This window comes from Parus major, chromosome 8, assembly GCF_001522545.3.
Source record: "Parus major isolate Abel chromosome 8, Parus_major1.1, whole genome shotgun sequence".
Classification (NCBI taxonomy): domain Eukaryota; kingdom Metazoa; phylum Chordata; class Aves; order Passeriformes; family Paridae; genus Parus; species Parus major.
Window position 1 is genome coordinate 27274531 of NC_031777.1, and position 18356 is coordinate 27292886.

General features: G+C 41.3%; 1 protein-coding gene across 14 annotated transcripts in view; it reads right to left on the minus strand.

Annotated features, from left to right (window-relative positions):
* DAB1 (DAB adaptor protein 1) overlaps positions 1 to 18356 on the minus strand; it is a 208927-nt gene that overhangs the window by 53941 nt on the left and 136630 nt on the right. For all 14 annotated transcript variants that reach the window (XM_015636289.2, XM_015636288.3, XM_033516546.1 and 11 more), the window contains exons 3-4: positions 3282 to 3421; positions 947 to 1045 (exon numbers count right to left, since the gene is read on the minus strand). In XM_015636289.2, coding sequence (XP_015491775.1) covers positions 947 to 1045; positions 3282 to 3421 — 239 coding nt within the window. The remainder of the gene's footprint in view (positions 1 to 946; positions 1046 to 3281; positions 3422 to 18356) is intronic.

Sequence of the window (18356 nt, forward strand, 5' to 3'; positions counted from 1 at the left end):
GGATGCTGCAGGAGAGACAGCTGGAATAAAGCACACCTTTGTTTCTGAAATACATCCCCCTTTCCCTCTTTATTCTTGGCAAAAAATTCCAGTCTTTGAGAAACATTCAGAGACAAGTGCAAAAGGAACACTTACTCTTTCCTCTTTTTTATTTCTCCAATAAAAAGCTTTAATCTCAGGAAAACAAATGTGGCTAGGGTGCAATTTGCACTGACAGCCCTAATTCTGACATTTCCTATTTTCTGTAACCCCAGCAATGCCCTCTGAAACACAGCTTTTGCATGGATACTTTGCACAACACATCCCAAATGAGCTTTTCATTACTAACTACTCATATTATGTATCAGTGAGCTCAATGACATTGATTTTCTAATAATATAAATTAACTGGCAAAGATAATTTCATCTATCATCAGTAGAGTTTTATTTCTGGCACCACGTTAAATAGTTAATCTTCTAAAAGATTAAATCAAGAGCTTTTTAAAATTCAAGGCAGAGCTTAAACTGCTGTTAAAATCTTCTTAATTATGATTAAAACAGTTTGTGTGTTGTTGCTTTATATCTAAGTAGTGTAATGTTTTGCTTAGGTTTCTTCTTTTAGAGCAATTTAAAAAATCAAACATGGTATTGCTGTGGCAGAAACTGTGGAAGGCATGAAAGTCTCTGCAGCTTCCTCCACCAGATGCTACTGGGGAAGTTTCTGCTTCACACAGACAACCTCAAATCTTCCAGTATCTTTTACCTCTCCTTTTGTAATAAATGGAATTTTTCTACCACTGACAATACACAAGCTACACTCTACAAGTGATGTAAGGGATGATAAGCCTTTATCAAATTGCTGAGATGTGTGTTTGCACCTGTGAGATTCCACTGCCCAGCCAGGAAATGCTACAGAAGGAACAGGAAAAGATTCAATTCTGTCCCACCACACAAACAACTCTACTTACCCCTGTCTTCTCATCAAAGATTTTGATTCCCCCAAAGGAAACTGTTAAGAAGACTTTTTGTTTATGTTCTCCTTTCGATCGAGCCGCAGCAACAATTCCCTGTGGAAACAAAAGAGAGAGTTTTGGTCGGTTCCATGACTCTCCCAGGTGCCACAGATTTGCTTGTGGAGAATTCACCACTTTTCTAGGAAAACTTAAATATTTTCTAGGAACAGCCCCTTCCTTACTTCTGGCTTCCTCCCTTTTTTCAAGGCACCATATCTCCTTATGCTACCCAGAGAGCATTTCAAATGTGTTCCCACTTCCAACCTCTGCACTAGCTAATCCTTCATGAAATTTGTTTTCATGGAAGCTGAAGGTCATTTCTAGCACACTTTTCCCAGCTATAACCTGTTCTGGCTTATTTATTTATTTTTTAAATAGGGAAAAAAACCCAACAAGCAGCAGAAGAGAGAAAATGCCAATGAATTTAGCTTACTTCACACTCATCTAGTATAAGCAAATTGAGGTTTTTATAGAAGAAAATCTTTTCTTCTAAAAATGAAACTACACCTGTGCTGTGAAAAACTGGTATTGAGGGTTTGGCTTGTTTTTTTCAGGATCTCAGACCTTTATTTTATAAGAGAACTTGCTGATACCATCTTGTGTTATTTTCCCACAGCAGAATTAGAACAGTTACTGTTCTAATCTGTTCCACCTTCTTAAGAGCCTGCCCTGAGATCAAATATAATCAGTTGTACTCCTAAATGAAATGAAAATAGTTCCACTTTATCTGGTTCTCTGCAATTCCAATGTCTCAAGAACAACCAACTCAGGTTTTAAGACCTTCACTGCTGCCATTACAAGGATCTGAAGTCAAAAGCCACCCCAAAACTTTATGGGTGGCCTCAAAATTCATGTTGTGGGACACTGCTTTTCCAGAGCCCATAAATTAATGCTCTGCTGTCAAAAATGAATGTCTAACATCCCCATCCTTTAACAGTTTTAGTCATTTCCCAGTACTGTTTAGATCAATCTTGCCACCTGCAAACAGGTATGAGGCACCTGGGAGATGTGGAAATATTAATCCATAGAGGAGAGAGACAAAAAGGTTTGTGCAGCAGAACAGTGACAACTCTCCCCACAGTGACAACTCTCCCCACAGTGCCAGGAATTCTGAAATGATGAGAAATGCCCAGCACACATTTAAATCAGGTAGGAATATTGTGGCATTTGTGACACACCAACAGAGCAACTTTTGGAGCGGATTAATTTTTGCCTGCCATAAAACTGATTTGTAAATTATCTCCCAGATCCTGCTTTTAGGTTGTTGAACCACAAGCTGAGTGTCACCCCGTGCTGTTTCCCTAATGAGGAACTCATTCCTCCTGGATGGACAGGAACCCTGTGGGCTGGTAGTGCACCAGACACCATTTAGTGATTTCTCCTCCTGAAAAAGCCAGCAGTGGAAAATCCATCAGCTGTCTGGGCTGGGGACAGGGTTGGGAGGGAAATAAAAGGGAAAAAGCAGCAGAGGGTTTGCTGCCAGACCTGGTTTGTAACCCTGCAATGCAGAGGGGAGGTGGGAAGTAAATAGCCAGTAGTGCACTCCAGGAAAACACAACCTTCCTTCCCAGTGACTCAAGCTCCTCCACATGTCCCAGGGTGAGGGACAGGATGATTCCTACAAGAACCCTCATGCTGTGAGAGATTGGGCCATAGAGAGATGTCTGGCAGGTCCAGAGAGCCCACCCTTGACACCACTGGTAGCTCAGACTCTGTCTACACTCCAACCTGACACCCAAATCTGTCACAGCTCCATTTCATCCCCAAAACTCCAGGGACTCCTCTATGTTCTCATGCCCCATCCTCTCAGTGCACTGCCTGATTTTGTAACACATCAGCCCTGCCACTGCTGCTGCAAGACTTTCTCCTCCCAGTGAGGACACCAGCTCCCCAAAATCTGGCTGCCTACACCCGTCACTCACAGGAGCCAGCAGCCAGAGGCAGTGCTGTCGTTGATTAGAAATGTCATAGAAAATGCTCTGATATCCCATTTTCCTCCACAGTCGTTTACTTCTCCTTTTACATAATAAAATTATTCAATTTGCAGTGTGTTGTTTGTAATTTGTGGACAAATTGCAGTGGTGTCAATCACAGAGTAACTACAGAACTCAGAGATAATGTATTAAAATTAAACCAGGATAAGCAATACCAGGCAGGAGTTCATGCAAAATTGACTGATTTCAATACATAATTAACCAGACTAAGGCTCAGTATCATGAAAGGAGAACGAGTGCAAGCTGAAGCTGGAATTTGCTCTGTTTGACTGTAACATTGAAAAGTTTCACTGCACCTTGAGCTTCATCATGGAGTCCTGGCATAACTTGTCCCCTCGGGCAGCAGAAACCTCATCTATCCCAATCAGCTTGGCCTTGTACCGGACACCGTCGCCTTTGAACCTCTTTATCAAAGTGGCTTCGCTGCGATCCTGACCTGCAGAGACAACATGGACACGAGGATGTTTACAGGAGTGCAAAGGGAAACGAGTGAAGGAACACAACCAAGGGCCAAATCACATCTAACTCCAAACATTGCAGTGGAATTAGAAGGAAATGCTCGTTCGATAAAAGCTTTTGGTCTCACTACCCCAGAGGAATTCGCAGTGGAACTGTTGCCATACAAAATCTCCAGCACACAAATTAGGTTTACAGAAGTAGGAGATAAACCTGAATCACAGCTCGTGGATCTGAAAACTTGTGATCTGTTTGAGTTGTTTTAATCCCAATACACAGGAGAATTCTGTGTTTTGCAGACAAAACTCTAACAGAAAGATGCTACTATTTCCTTACAAAATGACTCATCTAAGCAATGTTTACACTATTAACATTTGAAAGGTGGAAAACCAAATACCAAATACCAAATTGTATTGTTTATCTATAGAATATTGATGCTTTAAAACTCCTTGTTCTACTCTTTTTGCACATAAACATAGAAACAACGTAAGTGGCAAAGGCTGCTCTCACAGGCTCATCCTGAGAAGTTTAAAAAAAGGTCAAAAACATATTTCTTAATAAAAATGCTTGGTTTTTAGTTCTCTCTTTTTTCTGCTATTTTATTTTCATTACAACAGTAGTAGTAGTAGTAGTAGCAGTAGTAGTAGTAGTAGTAGCTGTATATAAACTATAGTGAGTACCTGCACAGTGCTTTGTTGTCAGCTGAGGTTAAACCATGACACCAATGTGCCTAAACTACCTGAACCACATGACTATGACACCACAAAAAAGACATCTTTGTCAGGAAAACCTTCCCCCCGCTTCCCCGAGTATCTGCAGAACATTTTCTACCGTGTCTCAGCTGGAAGAAATATGTTAGTTAGGGAATCAGTCTTCCTAAAATTGATTAAACATATATTTTGCAGCTGCCTGTGGAATTTCTTGCTAGGATCTCAAAAAAAACCCAGCAGTGAGCTGTAAATAACTGCAACCAAACAAACAACAGCCAAAGCACAAAGAAGCAGGCGAAACAGTGAGATATTGCACAATTTTCAATTTCTTGGGCCCAACAGATTTCTCAAAAAAAACCTTCCCTAAACATGAACAGAAATTGGTAAAATTTACACTATTGCCACCTAAGGCCTCTGGTCACAGATTCTTCCAGCTGATGTAAGAGAATAAAAGCACAATGTGATATAAAAAATCACAGGTCAGGATCTAGTCTTAGTCTCCATTTGAGAATTCTAGCCCAAACTTTCTTCAGAGCTCATTCCTATTTAAAAGGTCAGATTTAAGCACTAAAAACAAAATAATACCATTAATGTAATACATTTTATCATTATATTAAGGTTAATATAATCTGATACTGTACAGCTTTTATTGATAAGAAGTACAGAAGCTTTGGGAAAAAATGCTATTTTGTTTTGCATTTCTATTAATAAAAGCACCTTCATTAGCAGTCAACACTTTGGCCAAATTTCCTAATTTACACACATATCAAGTTGATCAGCAAGTTAGGATCTAAACTATGGAATTAAGTCTTTACAATACCATTATGAGCCAACATGACCACTAAAGAGCATTTCCAAATGAAGGTATTAATTTGGTTCCCCTCCCCTCAGAGTAAAGCACCGTGAACTAATGATGGAATAAATGTATATTAAGAAAACAAAGCTATTTTAAGCATTTTGAGATCTTCAAGTATGTTTGAGCTCACAAATACTATTTCTTTCAATGAAAAACATCAGCTCAGAGCAATGTTTTAAAGCCTCATTTGTAATCCTTTAAAAATAAGGCAGCTCCTAAGTGCTGCTGTGATAGTTCAGCAGCCACCCAAGCGTTTCCCTTGATTTCTTCTCACCCCTCAAAATAACTGAGCTGGGCTGAAACCTCATGCTCTTACATTGTCTTGTATTTAAAAAAAAACCAAAAAAACAGCAAATGAGACACAAGTGATGAATCAGAAACTCTCAGCAGTGCTAATATCATTCCCCAGGGAAACGTCAAGGCAGATGTTGGCACCATCAGCTAAAAACAATGAAAATCCATTTCCCACTTTCAGCCTCCGGAGCGGGGCAGGAGGGAAAACATCTGGAGACACAACAAAGTACAACAATAACAGTGGACTTTTCCATATGTCTTTTATACTTGCAAAGACATCCTGTTGATCTGCAATAAATACGATCCAACTCCAACAGCTTCCTTACCCGAAACTTCCAACTTTACGCCTTCGTCAGAGCCAAAGGCAGCTGTGAGCTGACAGCAGGAGCATGTCAAGTGTTCAAGAGTCTTTTCTGGGTCCAAGTCATGACTGTGACCCTGCATTCATCTGTTATTTTAACATTTATACTTATTTCAACCTCTACTATGTTTTACTGCATGTAACTAAATCCCAGCCACTCAAACACAACTTACGGCCGTGTCTGCTTCGGCACAAGTCCCATGTCAATTATGACCCAGATTAAGCAGGATGAAGTGCTTTTGGGATAAATGACTGGGAAAAATCATCAGCCTGAAAATGATGTAGATATTTGAAACCACGGTGGAAGCTGCAGATTGCTGGAGACTACGAATTCATCCGTGAAACCCCAGAGCATATGTCCCGTGCAGAGCACACGGAGTGCACACACACACTGCCCCACAATGTGGATCAGCCAGCTGCAAGTCATCATTCCTCTGCACACACACACATCTCCTCTGATCTGAATTCACCCTCATCCCCAAATTTTGGTGCTGAAAACTCCCTGCCTGCTTGGGAAATTACCATGTGCCACTGTGAGTGCAGCTGATGTTACAGCACCCATGAGGTGTGTGAGATTTATGGGAGGGTGATATTTCACTGGAGCCCTGGACGCTTTGGAAAGCAGATAGTCCAGACTGTCATAAACATCTCATCATTGAAACAAAAAAGGGTGGGGTTTCTTAATGACAGCTCTTGAACAAGGTTCTTGCTGTATTTGAAACTGCATAAATAAGAGATGCCTGAATGAGGAGGCTGTAATTCTTCCTAGGCTTCAGAGGAGGGTGAGTGGAACATTAAACCACTAAACCAGAGAGCTGTGCCCATGCCAGGAACACGCCCAGGGCGGTGAATCTTTCCTTCCATGTAACAAGCAGAGACAAGCTCTGCTCCTTTGCAGCTTCTTTTATCAGTGGAGCTCTGCCATCAAGCCTGGCTCTCCTGCCTGCCACCACATTGGATGGGTCCCAGCCTCTGGCAAGGAAAATTATTCTGGATACAAGGATGCACTTACTGCCAGAGCTGAGTTTTATTTCAATACTGTGAAGCCACATCTTGGGGTTAGGTAATGTCTCAATGGTTCAAAGAGAGACACTCACCTGTGAAGGTTTTATGGAACACTGAGGCTTGAGATCAGAGATCATTATTAGGCCATATTCTGCAGCAAAATTAGAAGCCAGTGTTTAATGACAAGCACTCCTTTCTCCACAACACACTTCCTGAAATCTTGTTTCAGCAATTCTTGACAAGAGAACAGCACAGATGCCAAATCACTCTGGGTAAGTGGCTGATGTTCACTGTCACTGTTCACCTGTGCCCTGCACAGGGAGCAATCTCCCCAGAGCTGTTCTTCTTCAGAGGACCAGTACCTTTATACCACTCCAAAATGATCCTGAATTAAATGTCTGTATCACAATTATCTGAGATCAATGGGTGCTTTCCAATGGTTTGCCCTAAAATGCTTTCATAGTCTGTTTTTCATAAGCAGAAAGATTTTCCTAAGAAATAACCCAGGCATTTGTTCCCAAGTCAACACAAGCAATATACAATCCAAAATGGAACAAGACTATCAAAATTAAAATTAATTTGATTCATTAAAATTGATTTGATTCTCATGCCACAAACTGAGAAAAAATACAGAAACTAAAAAGCCACTAAGAAGTCTTACAAATTCAGTTAAAAAATTAAATTTCTTTTAATTAGAAAACGTGCTGATCTTGATTCAGACAAAGTTTTGTTTGCAGTGTATAGATTTATAATCCTCAGAAGCCCTCAAAATGTAAATGTAAGAGTTATTATTTTATTTTTATCTACTTTTGTGGATGTCACCACACACCCTAGAGCCATATGTGTTCCAGTTGGACCCCTTGCTTCTTTGTGAGAAGGAAAACATGAGCTTTGCTGCAGAGCTGTGACACTGCACTTGGACTTTCAGTCTTTGAAGAGAACAGTAAATCCCCAGAGCTGGGTGATGCAATGTGCTCCCAAGCTCCCATCTGAAGTGGAGAGAGGCTGAGCAGCATGTTCAGCATTAAGGTGCTTTATCCAGCTCACTAAAGCTACCGTAGAAGTCATAAACTAGCTTTGTAATGCAGTCAATCATTTTTATTCAAGGCACTATACTTTAATTAAACCAAGATTCCCTCAAGCAAGCTGGAGACAGCCCCAAACCCAAACCCCAAGCACTCCACCCAGGTACCTCAAGTCCATTCAGTCCCAAGGGGAGACTGGCAAGCAGACCAAGAGGGAGAGGAGCTACTGTGGAAGATCCAGGATGGAGCAGCCTGAGCTGAATTCCAGAGGTGCTCCCAGGGCTGTACCCAGCAGCAGATACTGAGGCTCCTTGGGAAGCTGCATCCAAGGCAGCACCATCCCCTGTCTTTGTCACCAAGAGGGAAAGATGTGTTTGTGTCAGGTTATCTGGCTCTAACACTGCTCTGAATTCTGCAGCTCACCCCAGGTTTGCTTCCCAGGCTCTGGGTGTTTTAGCAAGTGTTCCCTCATTTATCCTCACTCTTGGTACAAGCCAAGGATTACACTTGACTTCAGCTCTCAGCCCTGCAGAACACCAAGCTAACACTGTGTTAATATGCTAAAGTTTAGAGCTGCTCATCCTCCCAGGGGTTCTGAGTGTATTTCATAAACAGAAAAACAAAATAAAGCAAAGCTCTGCTGCAGTGAGAGCACTGTTGCTCTTTCTGTCCTGCTCACAACACACTCAGCATTCCTCGTAACGCCCGCTAATCTAAACCAATAACCCTGGAAATGACTATATCCTTTATTTAAATGTGAGAAGCCCTCAGGGCATAATCTGAATTTCTTGATTTTACGACTGTAAAATATATAATGATATTATCACCAAAGTCAATAACATGCTCCTGGCAATCAATTCACTGAAGAACAACACAGCGCCGTCTTTATTTTTCTTCTTCTTTTCTAACTAATAAACTGTCAAAGTTGTATCCATTCAAATTAGAAACCTGAAATAACACCTCCTTCTGTATCACAGGGCTGAAAAACAATCCCATACACACTTATAAACAGCCTACATCTTCCTGGGGCAATTAGCATTTTTATGGGTTTTTATGGCATCAACGCAGCGGAAAATACAAAACACTGTGGTGCAGAATGACCTCTAAGATGCCACACAGACTGAAGACTCCTAAATTAATTGCTAAGTGAAAGGTATTTCCCATTAGCTGTGCATATATATGCACCTAAATACGTATATATACATGCATAATCTTATCTATTTGCACATATACACACACATGATGCTCAGGTTCATTTGGTGTCAATTATCCCAAGAAAACTCACAGCAATTTTAATCAACTACAGATTTCCCTAGAAAAAAAAACACAAAAAAACAACCCTAAGTACATAAGCAGGTGTAAAAGAGAAAATACTCACATGCAATTAAATGTACAATTCAGTACAGCAGGAGCTAAAAGGAATCATGAAGATAGCTCTGATTACTCTCCTTTGATGGCACACTTTCCTCAGTGCCTTCACAGAACCTCAGGACCAACACAGAAGGCTCAAAATGATCCATCACACAAAGGGATGGATCATGATGCCACAAACCCAGCAATTCTTTCTTCATAACCATGAAAAAGTTCAGTACACAATGCTTATTTGGGGTTTTAAAACTGAGAGCTCCCCACAAGTTCTCAGATGCTTCTGGCATCTGTTAATCTAATTTTTGAGATTTTCTCCTAGAACTAGGAAACTTGGAGTTGCTGGGTGATTCATCACTGTCTTTATGAGCACAACTGCCCAATCCTCTTGTGGGCATCCACAGATCTACCACAGAAAAATAAAATATTTTTCCTCTTTTAACATAACATTTCAGAAAAGAAACCACATTATACCTAACAGGCTGTGTGCTCAAAATTTAACTTCTGGTGACAGCACTAGCATTCTCTTCCTCTACCAATACTTCTCAAATGAGTTTCTTACAATTAGCAATTTTAATTTTTTTTTTTCTTTGAAAAGAACAGATACTTGAGGGTTTAATTTCAATTCTTCATCTCAAGTGACCAGAGCACAGTCACAGCACGATTTGCTCACAACATCAAGACCTGCTGTACTTTAAACGAGGACATACTTTGGATTTCACACTTTATTTCAGTGATGAAGGCTAATCCCTAGCTGAAAAAACCTACTGATGTGAAATACAACCTGTTTAAGGGGACACCACCCTAAAAACCATGTTAAAATTTTGTGAGGGACAAGCACCTCTTTCTATGTAAGTGCCTGTACAAAAGCCTGGTTACAGCATATGGGCACAACTTGAGTGCAAACTTCTCCTTTCATCAATTGACAGGAAATCTGAAAAAGTCTGCAAGGTGTTGTTCTGGGGTGCTTTTAATGCCCCGTTTCGACAGCAACACAATTTGCTCTGAACAAAAAGATTGAGAATACTTCCACAGAAAATGATAAACCACATGAAGAGGGGGCACAGAAACCACTCCGAAGGCTCAACTTCCTCCTATTATGGTTTAATTTAAAAACATTACCTCCAATTTTAAGCACAGATAAAGGCTCTCCAGGAAAACTCAATCATCATTCAAACCATCATCTCAGCAGTACTCCCCAATTGTTCAGCCTCAAACAGAGAGATTTTATGGCTTCCGGCATTATTAGCCTGAGAATTACTGAGAAGGCACCTACACAGCCCCACTCCTAGAACCAAGTCTCCTCTGTAAGGAAATAAGATGTTCCCATATTATTTGCTGTCCTTGATGAGTTTTATAAGCAGAGATCTTGTTTATCAGGTGACAGCAACTGCACTTGCCAAGTTTTTATCCTTAAACACCAAATGCAAGATGAACACGATGCACGTTTTACCAACTCCAAAGCAAAACGGTTGCATGGACTGGATTAAATTATTTCTTTATACTACAGTGAAGTCTGTTTGAGTATGCCAAGAGAAGGGCTCTGCTATTTACAGATGAGGCCTCAGTATAAAATAATGTTTGATTAAAACTTGGGACAAATCTCAGTGATGGAGAGTCTGGGCCGAGTACCCGGGAGAAGGCAGTGATTGAGCACCCAGGCTCCATAGGCAGATGACAAAGAACTCATTTTCCTTTTAGCCAGAAGGCTCACTGATCAATTTTATTTTCTTAGATGGTTTTTGAGATGACAGAATATGGGCACATCTTCAGACACAGAAATGACCAAAAGCTGAATGTAATTAAACTTGCTTTCAGCCTCTGTATCATGCAAGTCTTCATAAATCTTTGAAAGTCATTTTGTAAAGGAGCCTTTTGCAGGCTGTGTGCAGAAGCAGCTGAAATTCCAAATTCTACATTGATTTAAAGTGAAATGAGACCCTGCAATAAAACTTCATTTTAGGATACTAACCTTGTTCAGCAAGCCCCAGGGAATGACCAGAAGTGAAACCAGGGAAACTTGGCAGTCCTTTTCCTGCTGTTAGAGAATTAAAATGATATTTTCTGGCCACCCAGAGGGGAAGGGCAAAGACAGGTATTTGTGGACTCTCCTCTTAGGAGACAGAAGATAGTTTAGCAATCTTTGCTCACCTAGTGTTTCAAGGCTTGGGTAAATGTTTAAATCAAACAGAAATCAAAATGTCAAGTACACAAAGCCCTTGGGAAAACAGGGTCATCAGCTGTTCCATTCCCTACCTGCTTGCCAGGGTGTCAGTATGAGATCAGTTGTTTCTGAGCTAAAACCAGCTAAGAAAAGGTAACTGATGTTACAGTGATCCTGGATTTGCATTTATATGTGCACTGCATTTGGATGGGGCATGGAAAAAGCCCAAGCACTCTGAAAACCAAAGGACCTGTTACAGCTGTACTCACATACCCGAGCAAAACAGTCCCAAGGGGGCACTCAGCTGATACCACCTGCTGCCAAAAATCTGTTTTTAGTCTCAAACACTACTTCCAAAGCAGCAAGGGGAGGAGCCCAGGCCAAAGGGGCTGCTAAATAACCCTAGAATGTGTCATTTCCCAACCAAATCTGAACTTGTTGGGGCAGAGGAATGTCAGGCAGAATTGCTTTGCCTTCCAAGCTCCACCATAGCACCTTAAAGAAGGTGGAAAATCAGCCAACACAAGGAATACTGCTCATTTAAAGATAAGCATCTAATTAATTATTTTGGTATGTGAACATGCAACAAGATCTGCAGAGTTCCTGGATCTCCCTGATTCCTCTTTAATCCTACAAGAACTGTAAGAGCTCAGAACTCGTGAAAAAAAAAAAAAAAATCAAGCTGCTTTTATGTGTCTCCCTATATGTGGCTTTAGGTATGCAGTTTTCAAGAATAATGTTAATTAGACTTCCACTAATCCAGGACACAGACACACGCATGTGTTTACATGTGGCACCCAAAAGTCATGTTGAGACACACAAATTCACAATTTACACTTCAAAGCCTACAAAATATATTCTGTTGATGAGCCTACCAAAGAGTTTATTTTTTGTTATGTATAAAGAAAGAGAAAGGGTGGAGAATCAGTTCATTTCAGACAAATACCAGGTTCCTGGGCTGCCCCAAGATAAATGTTAATTCCCCAGGACTATAAAAAGAGCAAGTTAAGAAAAGGTTATGCTCTGCTGATTAACATTCCCAAATTTCTCACACGTTCAATAAGAGAAAAAAAATCTTTCCATTGAAGATAACTAATTACAGCCACTGAAGTCCCCAAAGACAAGAGCAATAGCCTGTAACAGCTAAAGCAGGAGGATAAAGCCATTCATTGATCTACACTTCAGCCTCTCCTGTCAGCACTGTGGTGCCCCCCGCAGCAGTGCTGTGTGCAGGCACAGAAATGGAGCTTTGCAGCACTCTGGATGGTGCCAGGGCCACCTCTCCCCTCCCAGCCATCCCCTTTGGCAGTGCAGGAGCTCATTCTGCTGAAGGCTGATGTCAGTGCTCTGCACAACGTGCGTCACATCAGGATGGGAATATCAGCAAACTGCACAGTCTGGGGATGATCCTCCACTGATGCTTCTGAGCCTTCACTGATTTCCTCCTCCGGTGCAAATAAAATCTCACCTAAATCACAGAACTTGATCTTCTGGGAGAGAAGGTGAAGGTCACTCTTGAAGCTTTAAAGCTCCCCAACCCCACATCCTGTGTCACTTAAACCCCAGAACCACTTCAGACCCCACTGAGCAAAGACTCCAGCAGAAAACATCAAAGCAACTGCAGAACAATCCTCATCTTTCTTCCTATGGGATGAGTGGCCCAGACATTCACATCTGGATTATCAGTAGTTCTGATAATATTGGTGTAAAACACACCTGTGGAATGTGCAGACCTGTAAGTTTCTGCCTCACAAAGCTGGCTCCAAGGGCATGGCATTAAAGGCAGCACTTGGCCTCAGAAGTGAATGATACACCCACCTTACAACACCTGTTGTCATGCAGAAAAAGGGATAAATGAAAGTGTCAGGCTAAAAAAAAAAACCCCACAGTAAATAGGTGTTTAGGAATTATCCTAAGGTCACATTAACTCAATAAGAAAAGCAGCTGCTATTTACTTTCTGTAGTCAAATGGAAATACCAGTATTCACGACATGGCACTCAATAAAAAAAACCCCCAAAAATATCCAAACCATTCTTTCCCTGCTGAAATTGTTCACATTTTGTTATCCAATGTTTCAGGAAGAAAATTATTTTCATTTTGGCTTCCCACTGCCTCTGCAACATCACAGAATGTCCCTCCCTGCTGGAAAAACAATAGGAGGCAAAAAGGAAAGCAGCTTTTTTTCCGGAGACTTTGGGCTAAAAAACGCCATCAATTTCAAAATTACAACAGTGGCAAAGTGCTTCTTTCAATCTGGTCCTTTCATTTTTGCCTCCTGCTGCCATTCCTATTGTCAAAGTGGCAGCAGGAGGCAGGAATGAAAAGACTACTGCTGGCAGTCACCCTTGGGCAAACTGCTGACAAGAAGTAAAACACCCCTGTGCCAGAGCGAATTCCAGAGGTAAGAAATTGGGGTTTGCACATCTCTGGTGTGCACAAAGCCACGGAGGATCAGCATATCAGGAGAGCTCCTCTGCTCCTGGAACTGATCAGGCATCAAGGAGCCAAAGTGTTTGGGTTGGAGCTCAGGAAACTGAGAGTGAATTGGTGGGAAAGTAATGAAATACAATAAAAACAAACCAGCAAATCCCACCAGCTAACTCTGAGTCAAGAGGAAAGGAAAGAAAGGAAACTTTCCCCAGCTGGGAAAACTTGGGAGTCATTTTCAGCTATTGATAGATGGTTTGAGCTGTCAGGACACAAGTGACCATGTTTGAGTCCCAAAAGCCAGTGGGATGTGTGAAGAAGCAGGACACAACCCTCCTCCAAACACTGCAAGCCAGAGAGAAACTCCTAAAGCAGTGACTGTGACTAACCCAAGTAATCACCTCTGAGTCTTGCCCTTTTAATGAAGCTTCCAAAGAATCCAAATTCAGCAGCAAATCAGTGTCCTGCAAACAGGACTCTCATTTCAAGGGATGCCTTCATGCCCTGAAAGGAGGAGCTCCATCCCCAGCTGAGCAGTACCTGAAGGTGTCTCTGCTTGCAGCCCACAATGCTGTGTCTGGCAGCTGGGCACTGCAAGGATGACTGAACTGCATCCTTTTTGGAAGAAATAAGGATGCTAAAGGGACAGTTTAACCTCATTCCAGGAAGTTTTAAGCAGCTGGAGCAAATCAAGATAGAGGGTAGGAGCTGTGTCTCAGCCTGGCCCTGCTTCAGGCTTGGAAGAGAACAGATCTGCCAATATTATACACGTGATTTTACTACCTTTGTGCTAACAAGTGCTCATTAGAAGAGAGCAAAACATTCCCCTGAAGACCTTGAGAAAAAAAGTCTGAACAAAGTCGACTTCATCTGCAGAGATTCTTTGAAAACAGAGAAAACAAACAGGAAGTGAATAAAGGGCTAAAATGGAGTCTGTTACTATTTTTCATTGCATGGATTAAATAAAAGTAGGGTTATCTTTGCTGAAACTGAGCCATGAAAAAGGTACTTTTCCCCCACTAAAAATAAAGAGCATAATACTTTTTCAAATAAAATCACTATTATTACTTGTGCTAGGACTGAACAACAAAAACTTATGAAGCTTGAAAACTCTATTCTGTGCAATAAGCACCTAAAACGTTTCTTCACCTTTGTTTGTTAAAATAATAAAGGAAGATGATTTTTTAATAAGAATCCATATAAACCTAAACTGAGAAGATTCTTTTCCCAAGGTCAGAGTTCTCTGCTAACTTAACCTGTAGAAAATCCTTGTCATATTAACTGAAAGGACACGCAGATAAAATCAGTTTGCTGAAATCAACTCCGGCGTAAGGAGCAGCTGCAGGGGGAAAAGTGGGTTCTATTTACACCATCAAAATATTACCAGATTTTTAAAACATTATTATTCCTCTTGCAGTTGTGCTTATCTTCTGAAAAGACCTGTCTATCTGGTGTAATGCACTCATTATTTGGCTGCTGATATCATCAAGCTTTGCTGGCTGTTTCTACCTCTAACAGATTTTTGGAGACCACGCTGAAAATGCTGATCAAATGATGCAGGAATCCTTCTCTGGACTGCACCCCAATGCCTCCTCAATAACTTGCCTATAACTTACTCATTTACAAACAAAATTGACTGTGTCTAATCTCCGTGCAAAAACCCCAACAATCTAATAATTTAATGTCTGTATGCAGCTTAGAATATTATAAGATCGGGCATTGCTATGCCAGGTTAGTTTGCTATTAGCTGGGGGATTCTCAAGCATCTGTCATGCAAAGTAGGTCAATTTCCAGCCATATAATTCTGATTATGTCAAAATATTTATTCATGAGTTTTCTAATTCAACGTACTTCAAATAAGTCATATTTATGTGAAGGAAAAAAAAAAACAACCCACATCTAAATTATGGTTGTTAACAACTGGGTTATCCCAGCTTCAAACATTCTGCTAATCCAGAGACGTGGAGAATGTTTTTTCCTTGCAATGTACCATGTAGTAACAGAATTGTTTTCATTTCCTATTTGCTGTTATTTTTAGTCTGGTTTCTCAAGGAAGTGAGAGGAAAACAGCCAGACACTCCCTGGGTGTTATGTGGGAATGTGCAGAGCAATGGAAACCCCCAGCCTCCCTTCTTGTGCCTGCTCCTCCCTGGATTAACATGTCAACCTTTGGGCCAATTTCAGTCAAGTCTCACCTATATTATGAATTTTTCACTTTACCAGGCAGAAGAAAATAGATGGTTCAATAGAAGAGAACCATCCTATGGATGGATGTGCTGAGGGAGGCCACACTTGAGCCCTGTCTTTCCTTAGAGCTTAGATCAACAGAAAAACCAAAGAAACCAGGCTGCTCTGGTCCCTCAGTGCACAGGAGTCTTGCCATCAAAACAAAGGGACTACCAGGAGGAAAGGGGGATGGATTTACAATGGATGTCATTGTCCACATTCTCCACAAGATCTAACTCCTTCCAGGGAGACATCAAGAACGACTCCAAGCTGCAGGCAACACTCCTGCAATACCAGAAAGATGGAAAAAATCATAAATTCATGCAATCAACTCATCTGCTATCTTCCACTATCCCAGGTTGCTCCAAGCCCTGTCCAACCTGGCCTTGGACACTTCAAGGGATGGGGCAGCCACAGCTTCTCTGGGAATCACCTCATGACCCTGCCAAGCCCAGCTCTGACCAATTGATCACCTAAATTCAAGAGCAACTCCAAGGTTTTAAGTGCTATTTCAAGCAAAGAAAAGGTCTTCAGGATCTCCATTTCCTTCACTGCACTGACCTTGCTGCAGCATTCAGATTACCTGTGGATTTCTCTTGCTTTTACCAGTCCTTGCTTTTATCACCACCCACATGTCAGATTCTGCATCTTACCCACCATATCCCTATTAAATATACCCAAAAGAGGCTTGGCAGAAGTAAAATCTTTTAACTTTCCTCCCCAATTAAATGTTGTCTAAGCCTACACTTCATCTTTTAATATACTGCCAGAAGGTATGACTGAAATGGTACAGTACCATCATTCCTGAGGCAAAAAATGATGAGCCTAATTCTTGTCTTTACTGTGTTTTATTTCAGGCCATTCCAGCACCAGACTGGAAAGTGAAAATGAAGAGCCAGCACTCAGCAATGCCCACAGTGAGGTGCAAAAACCACAGAGGCCATGCACAGGTTCTCCTCCTCAGTCACCTGTAACAGCTTATGTGTGTCTTTCTCCAAGGTTTTTTACTTCCAGGACGGAATGGAAGGAATGGCTTTGCACTTCATCCATTTAGAAGTCTTCCCTGAACAACTGAGAGCATTTAAACCTTTGGGTGACACCTCTGTGCATGACCAAACCATCAGGTGGCCTTGATACACCCGAGCTAGAATGGCTGCACCCGAAAAAATCATGAGAGGATGAAATTCACCAACCATGCAGCTCCTTTAATAAACTTTTAAATGAAAATTTGTGTTTCTGGAGACCATTTTAAGAAGCTATGCACTGCTTTTGAGCCCTCAGTCTTCTGACACCTGCAGGAACTGCACAAAATCACTGCAGCCATCACTCCTATGTCTGCACTGAACTATGTTCTGTCAGTGACCCTTTTAATCAAAGGCAAGAAAAGTGGGGGCATTAACACTTTTAAATGCTTTCAGTTGCCAGTGTCCTAATATTAATTTTCTAAACATTCTTCCACCTGGGTAATTAAACCACAATCTGTGTTTCCTTTGTGTGGCTGCTTCTCATGCAGGGATTTAAATGCTATGTTTTGTTTCATCTGTAATTGTTTTCCCTTAGACCTTTCTGGTAGAGTCTGTGGGCATTCAGTGTAATCTGATTGTTGATCATCTGCATTTATTTCAAGGCCTGTTGGGCTGGTTTGAAAGAATCACAATGGTGGCTAACGAGTCGAATCTCAGAACTGCCATTTAAGAAAAATTCTTCCAAGGTTTAAATGCCAGTTCTTTCTTCAGTCACCCTCCTACGTGATGCCCCCCACAAAAACCCTATTTAAAATTAAAAGCATCAACACAGAGCCTGAAGTGGCTGATCAAAATATAAATTCAGGTGTTAAAATATATTTCTATTGTATAGATTTTATAGTAAGGAGACTACTGTTACGTCAAAACCCCTTCACATTTTAGAAAAATTACCAATGTAAGACAAGGCAGGTTACAGCAGATGTTGTAAGATGAGGACAGCTTCGTCCTTGGGATCAATTTTGGCAAGCAGAAGTTAAAAATCATGCAGAACTTGGGTGAACTCTGACACAGACTTTTGGTGGTGTCTGCTGCCCAGCCTTCACTTGCACAAACTTCAAGTTCCTTGCCTAAAACCTCGATACTTTCCTCAGGAAAACGAGTGGGTTTGATTTTGTTTCAGGTGATTTGATTCCCAACTCCAGGCCCTCAACATAAGAAGGTAATGGAGACAGTCCAGAGGAGGTCAGAGAGATGCTCTGAGGGCTGGAGGATGCACAAAAAGGAGCTGTTCCAGCTCACAGCAGAACCCACACGTGCAGGACTGGCCTTGGTCAGGATTGAGCTGACTCAACATCCGTCTGAATAATGCCACTGCTCAGCAGAGGAGTTAATAATAGCAGACAAAACAGGATTCATTTAATCAGCCATGCATTTCTCTGATTACCACAAACAAAGAAACAGGATTGTATGACAATTTGGAGAGCTTGGTGAACTTCAGCAGTGCCTTGTAATGAAG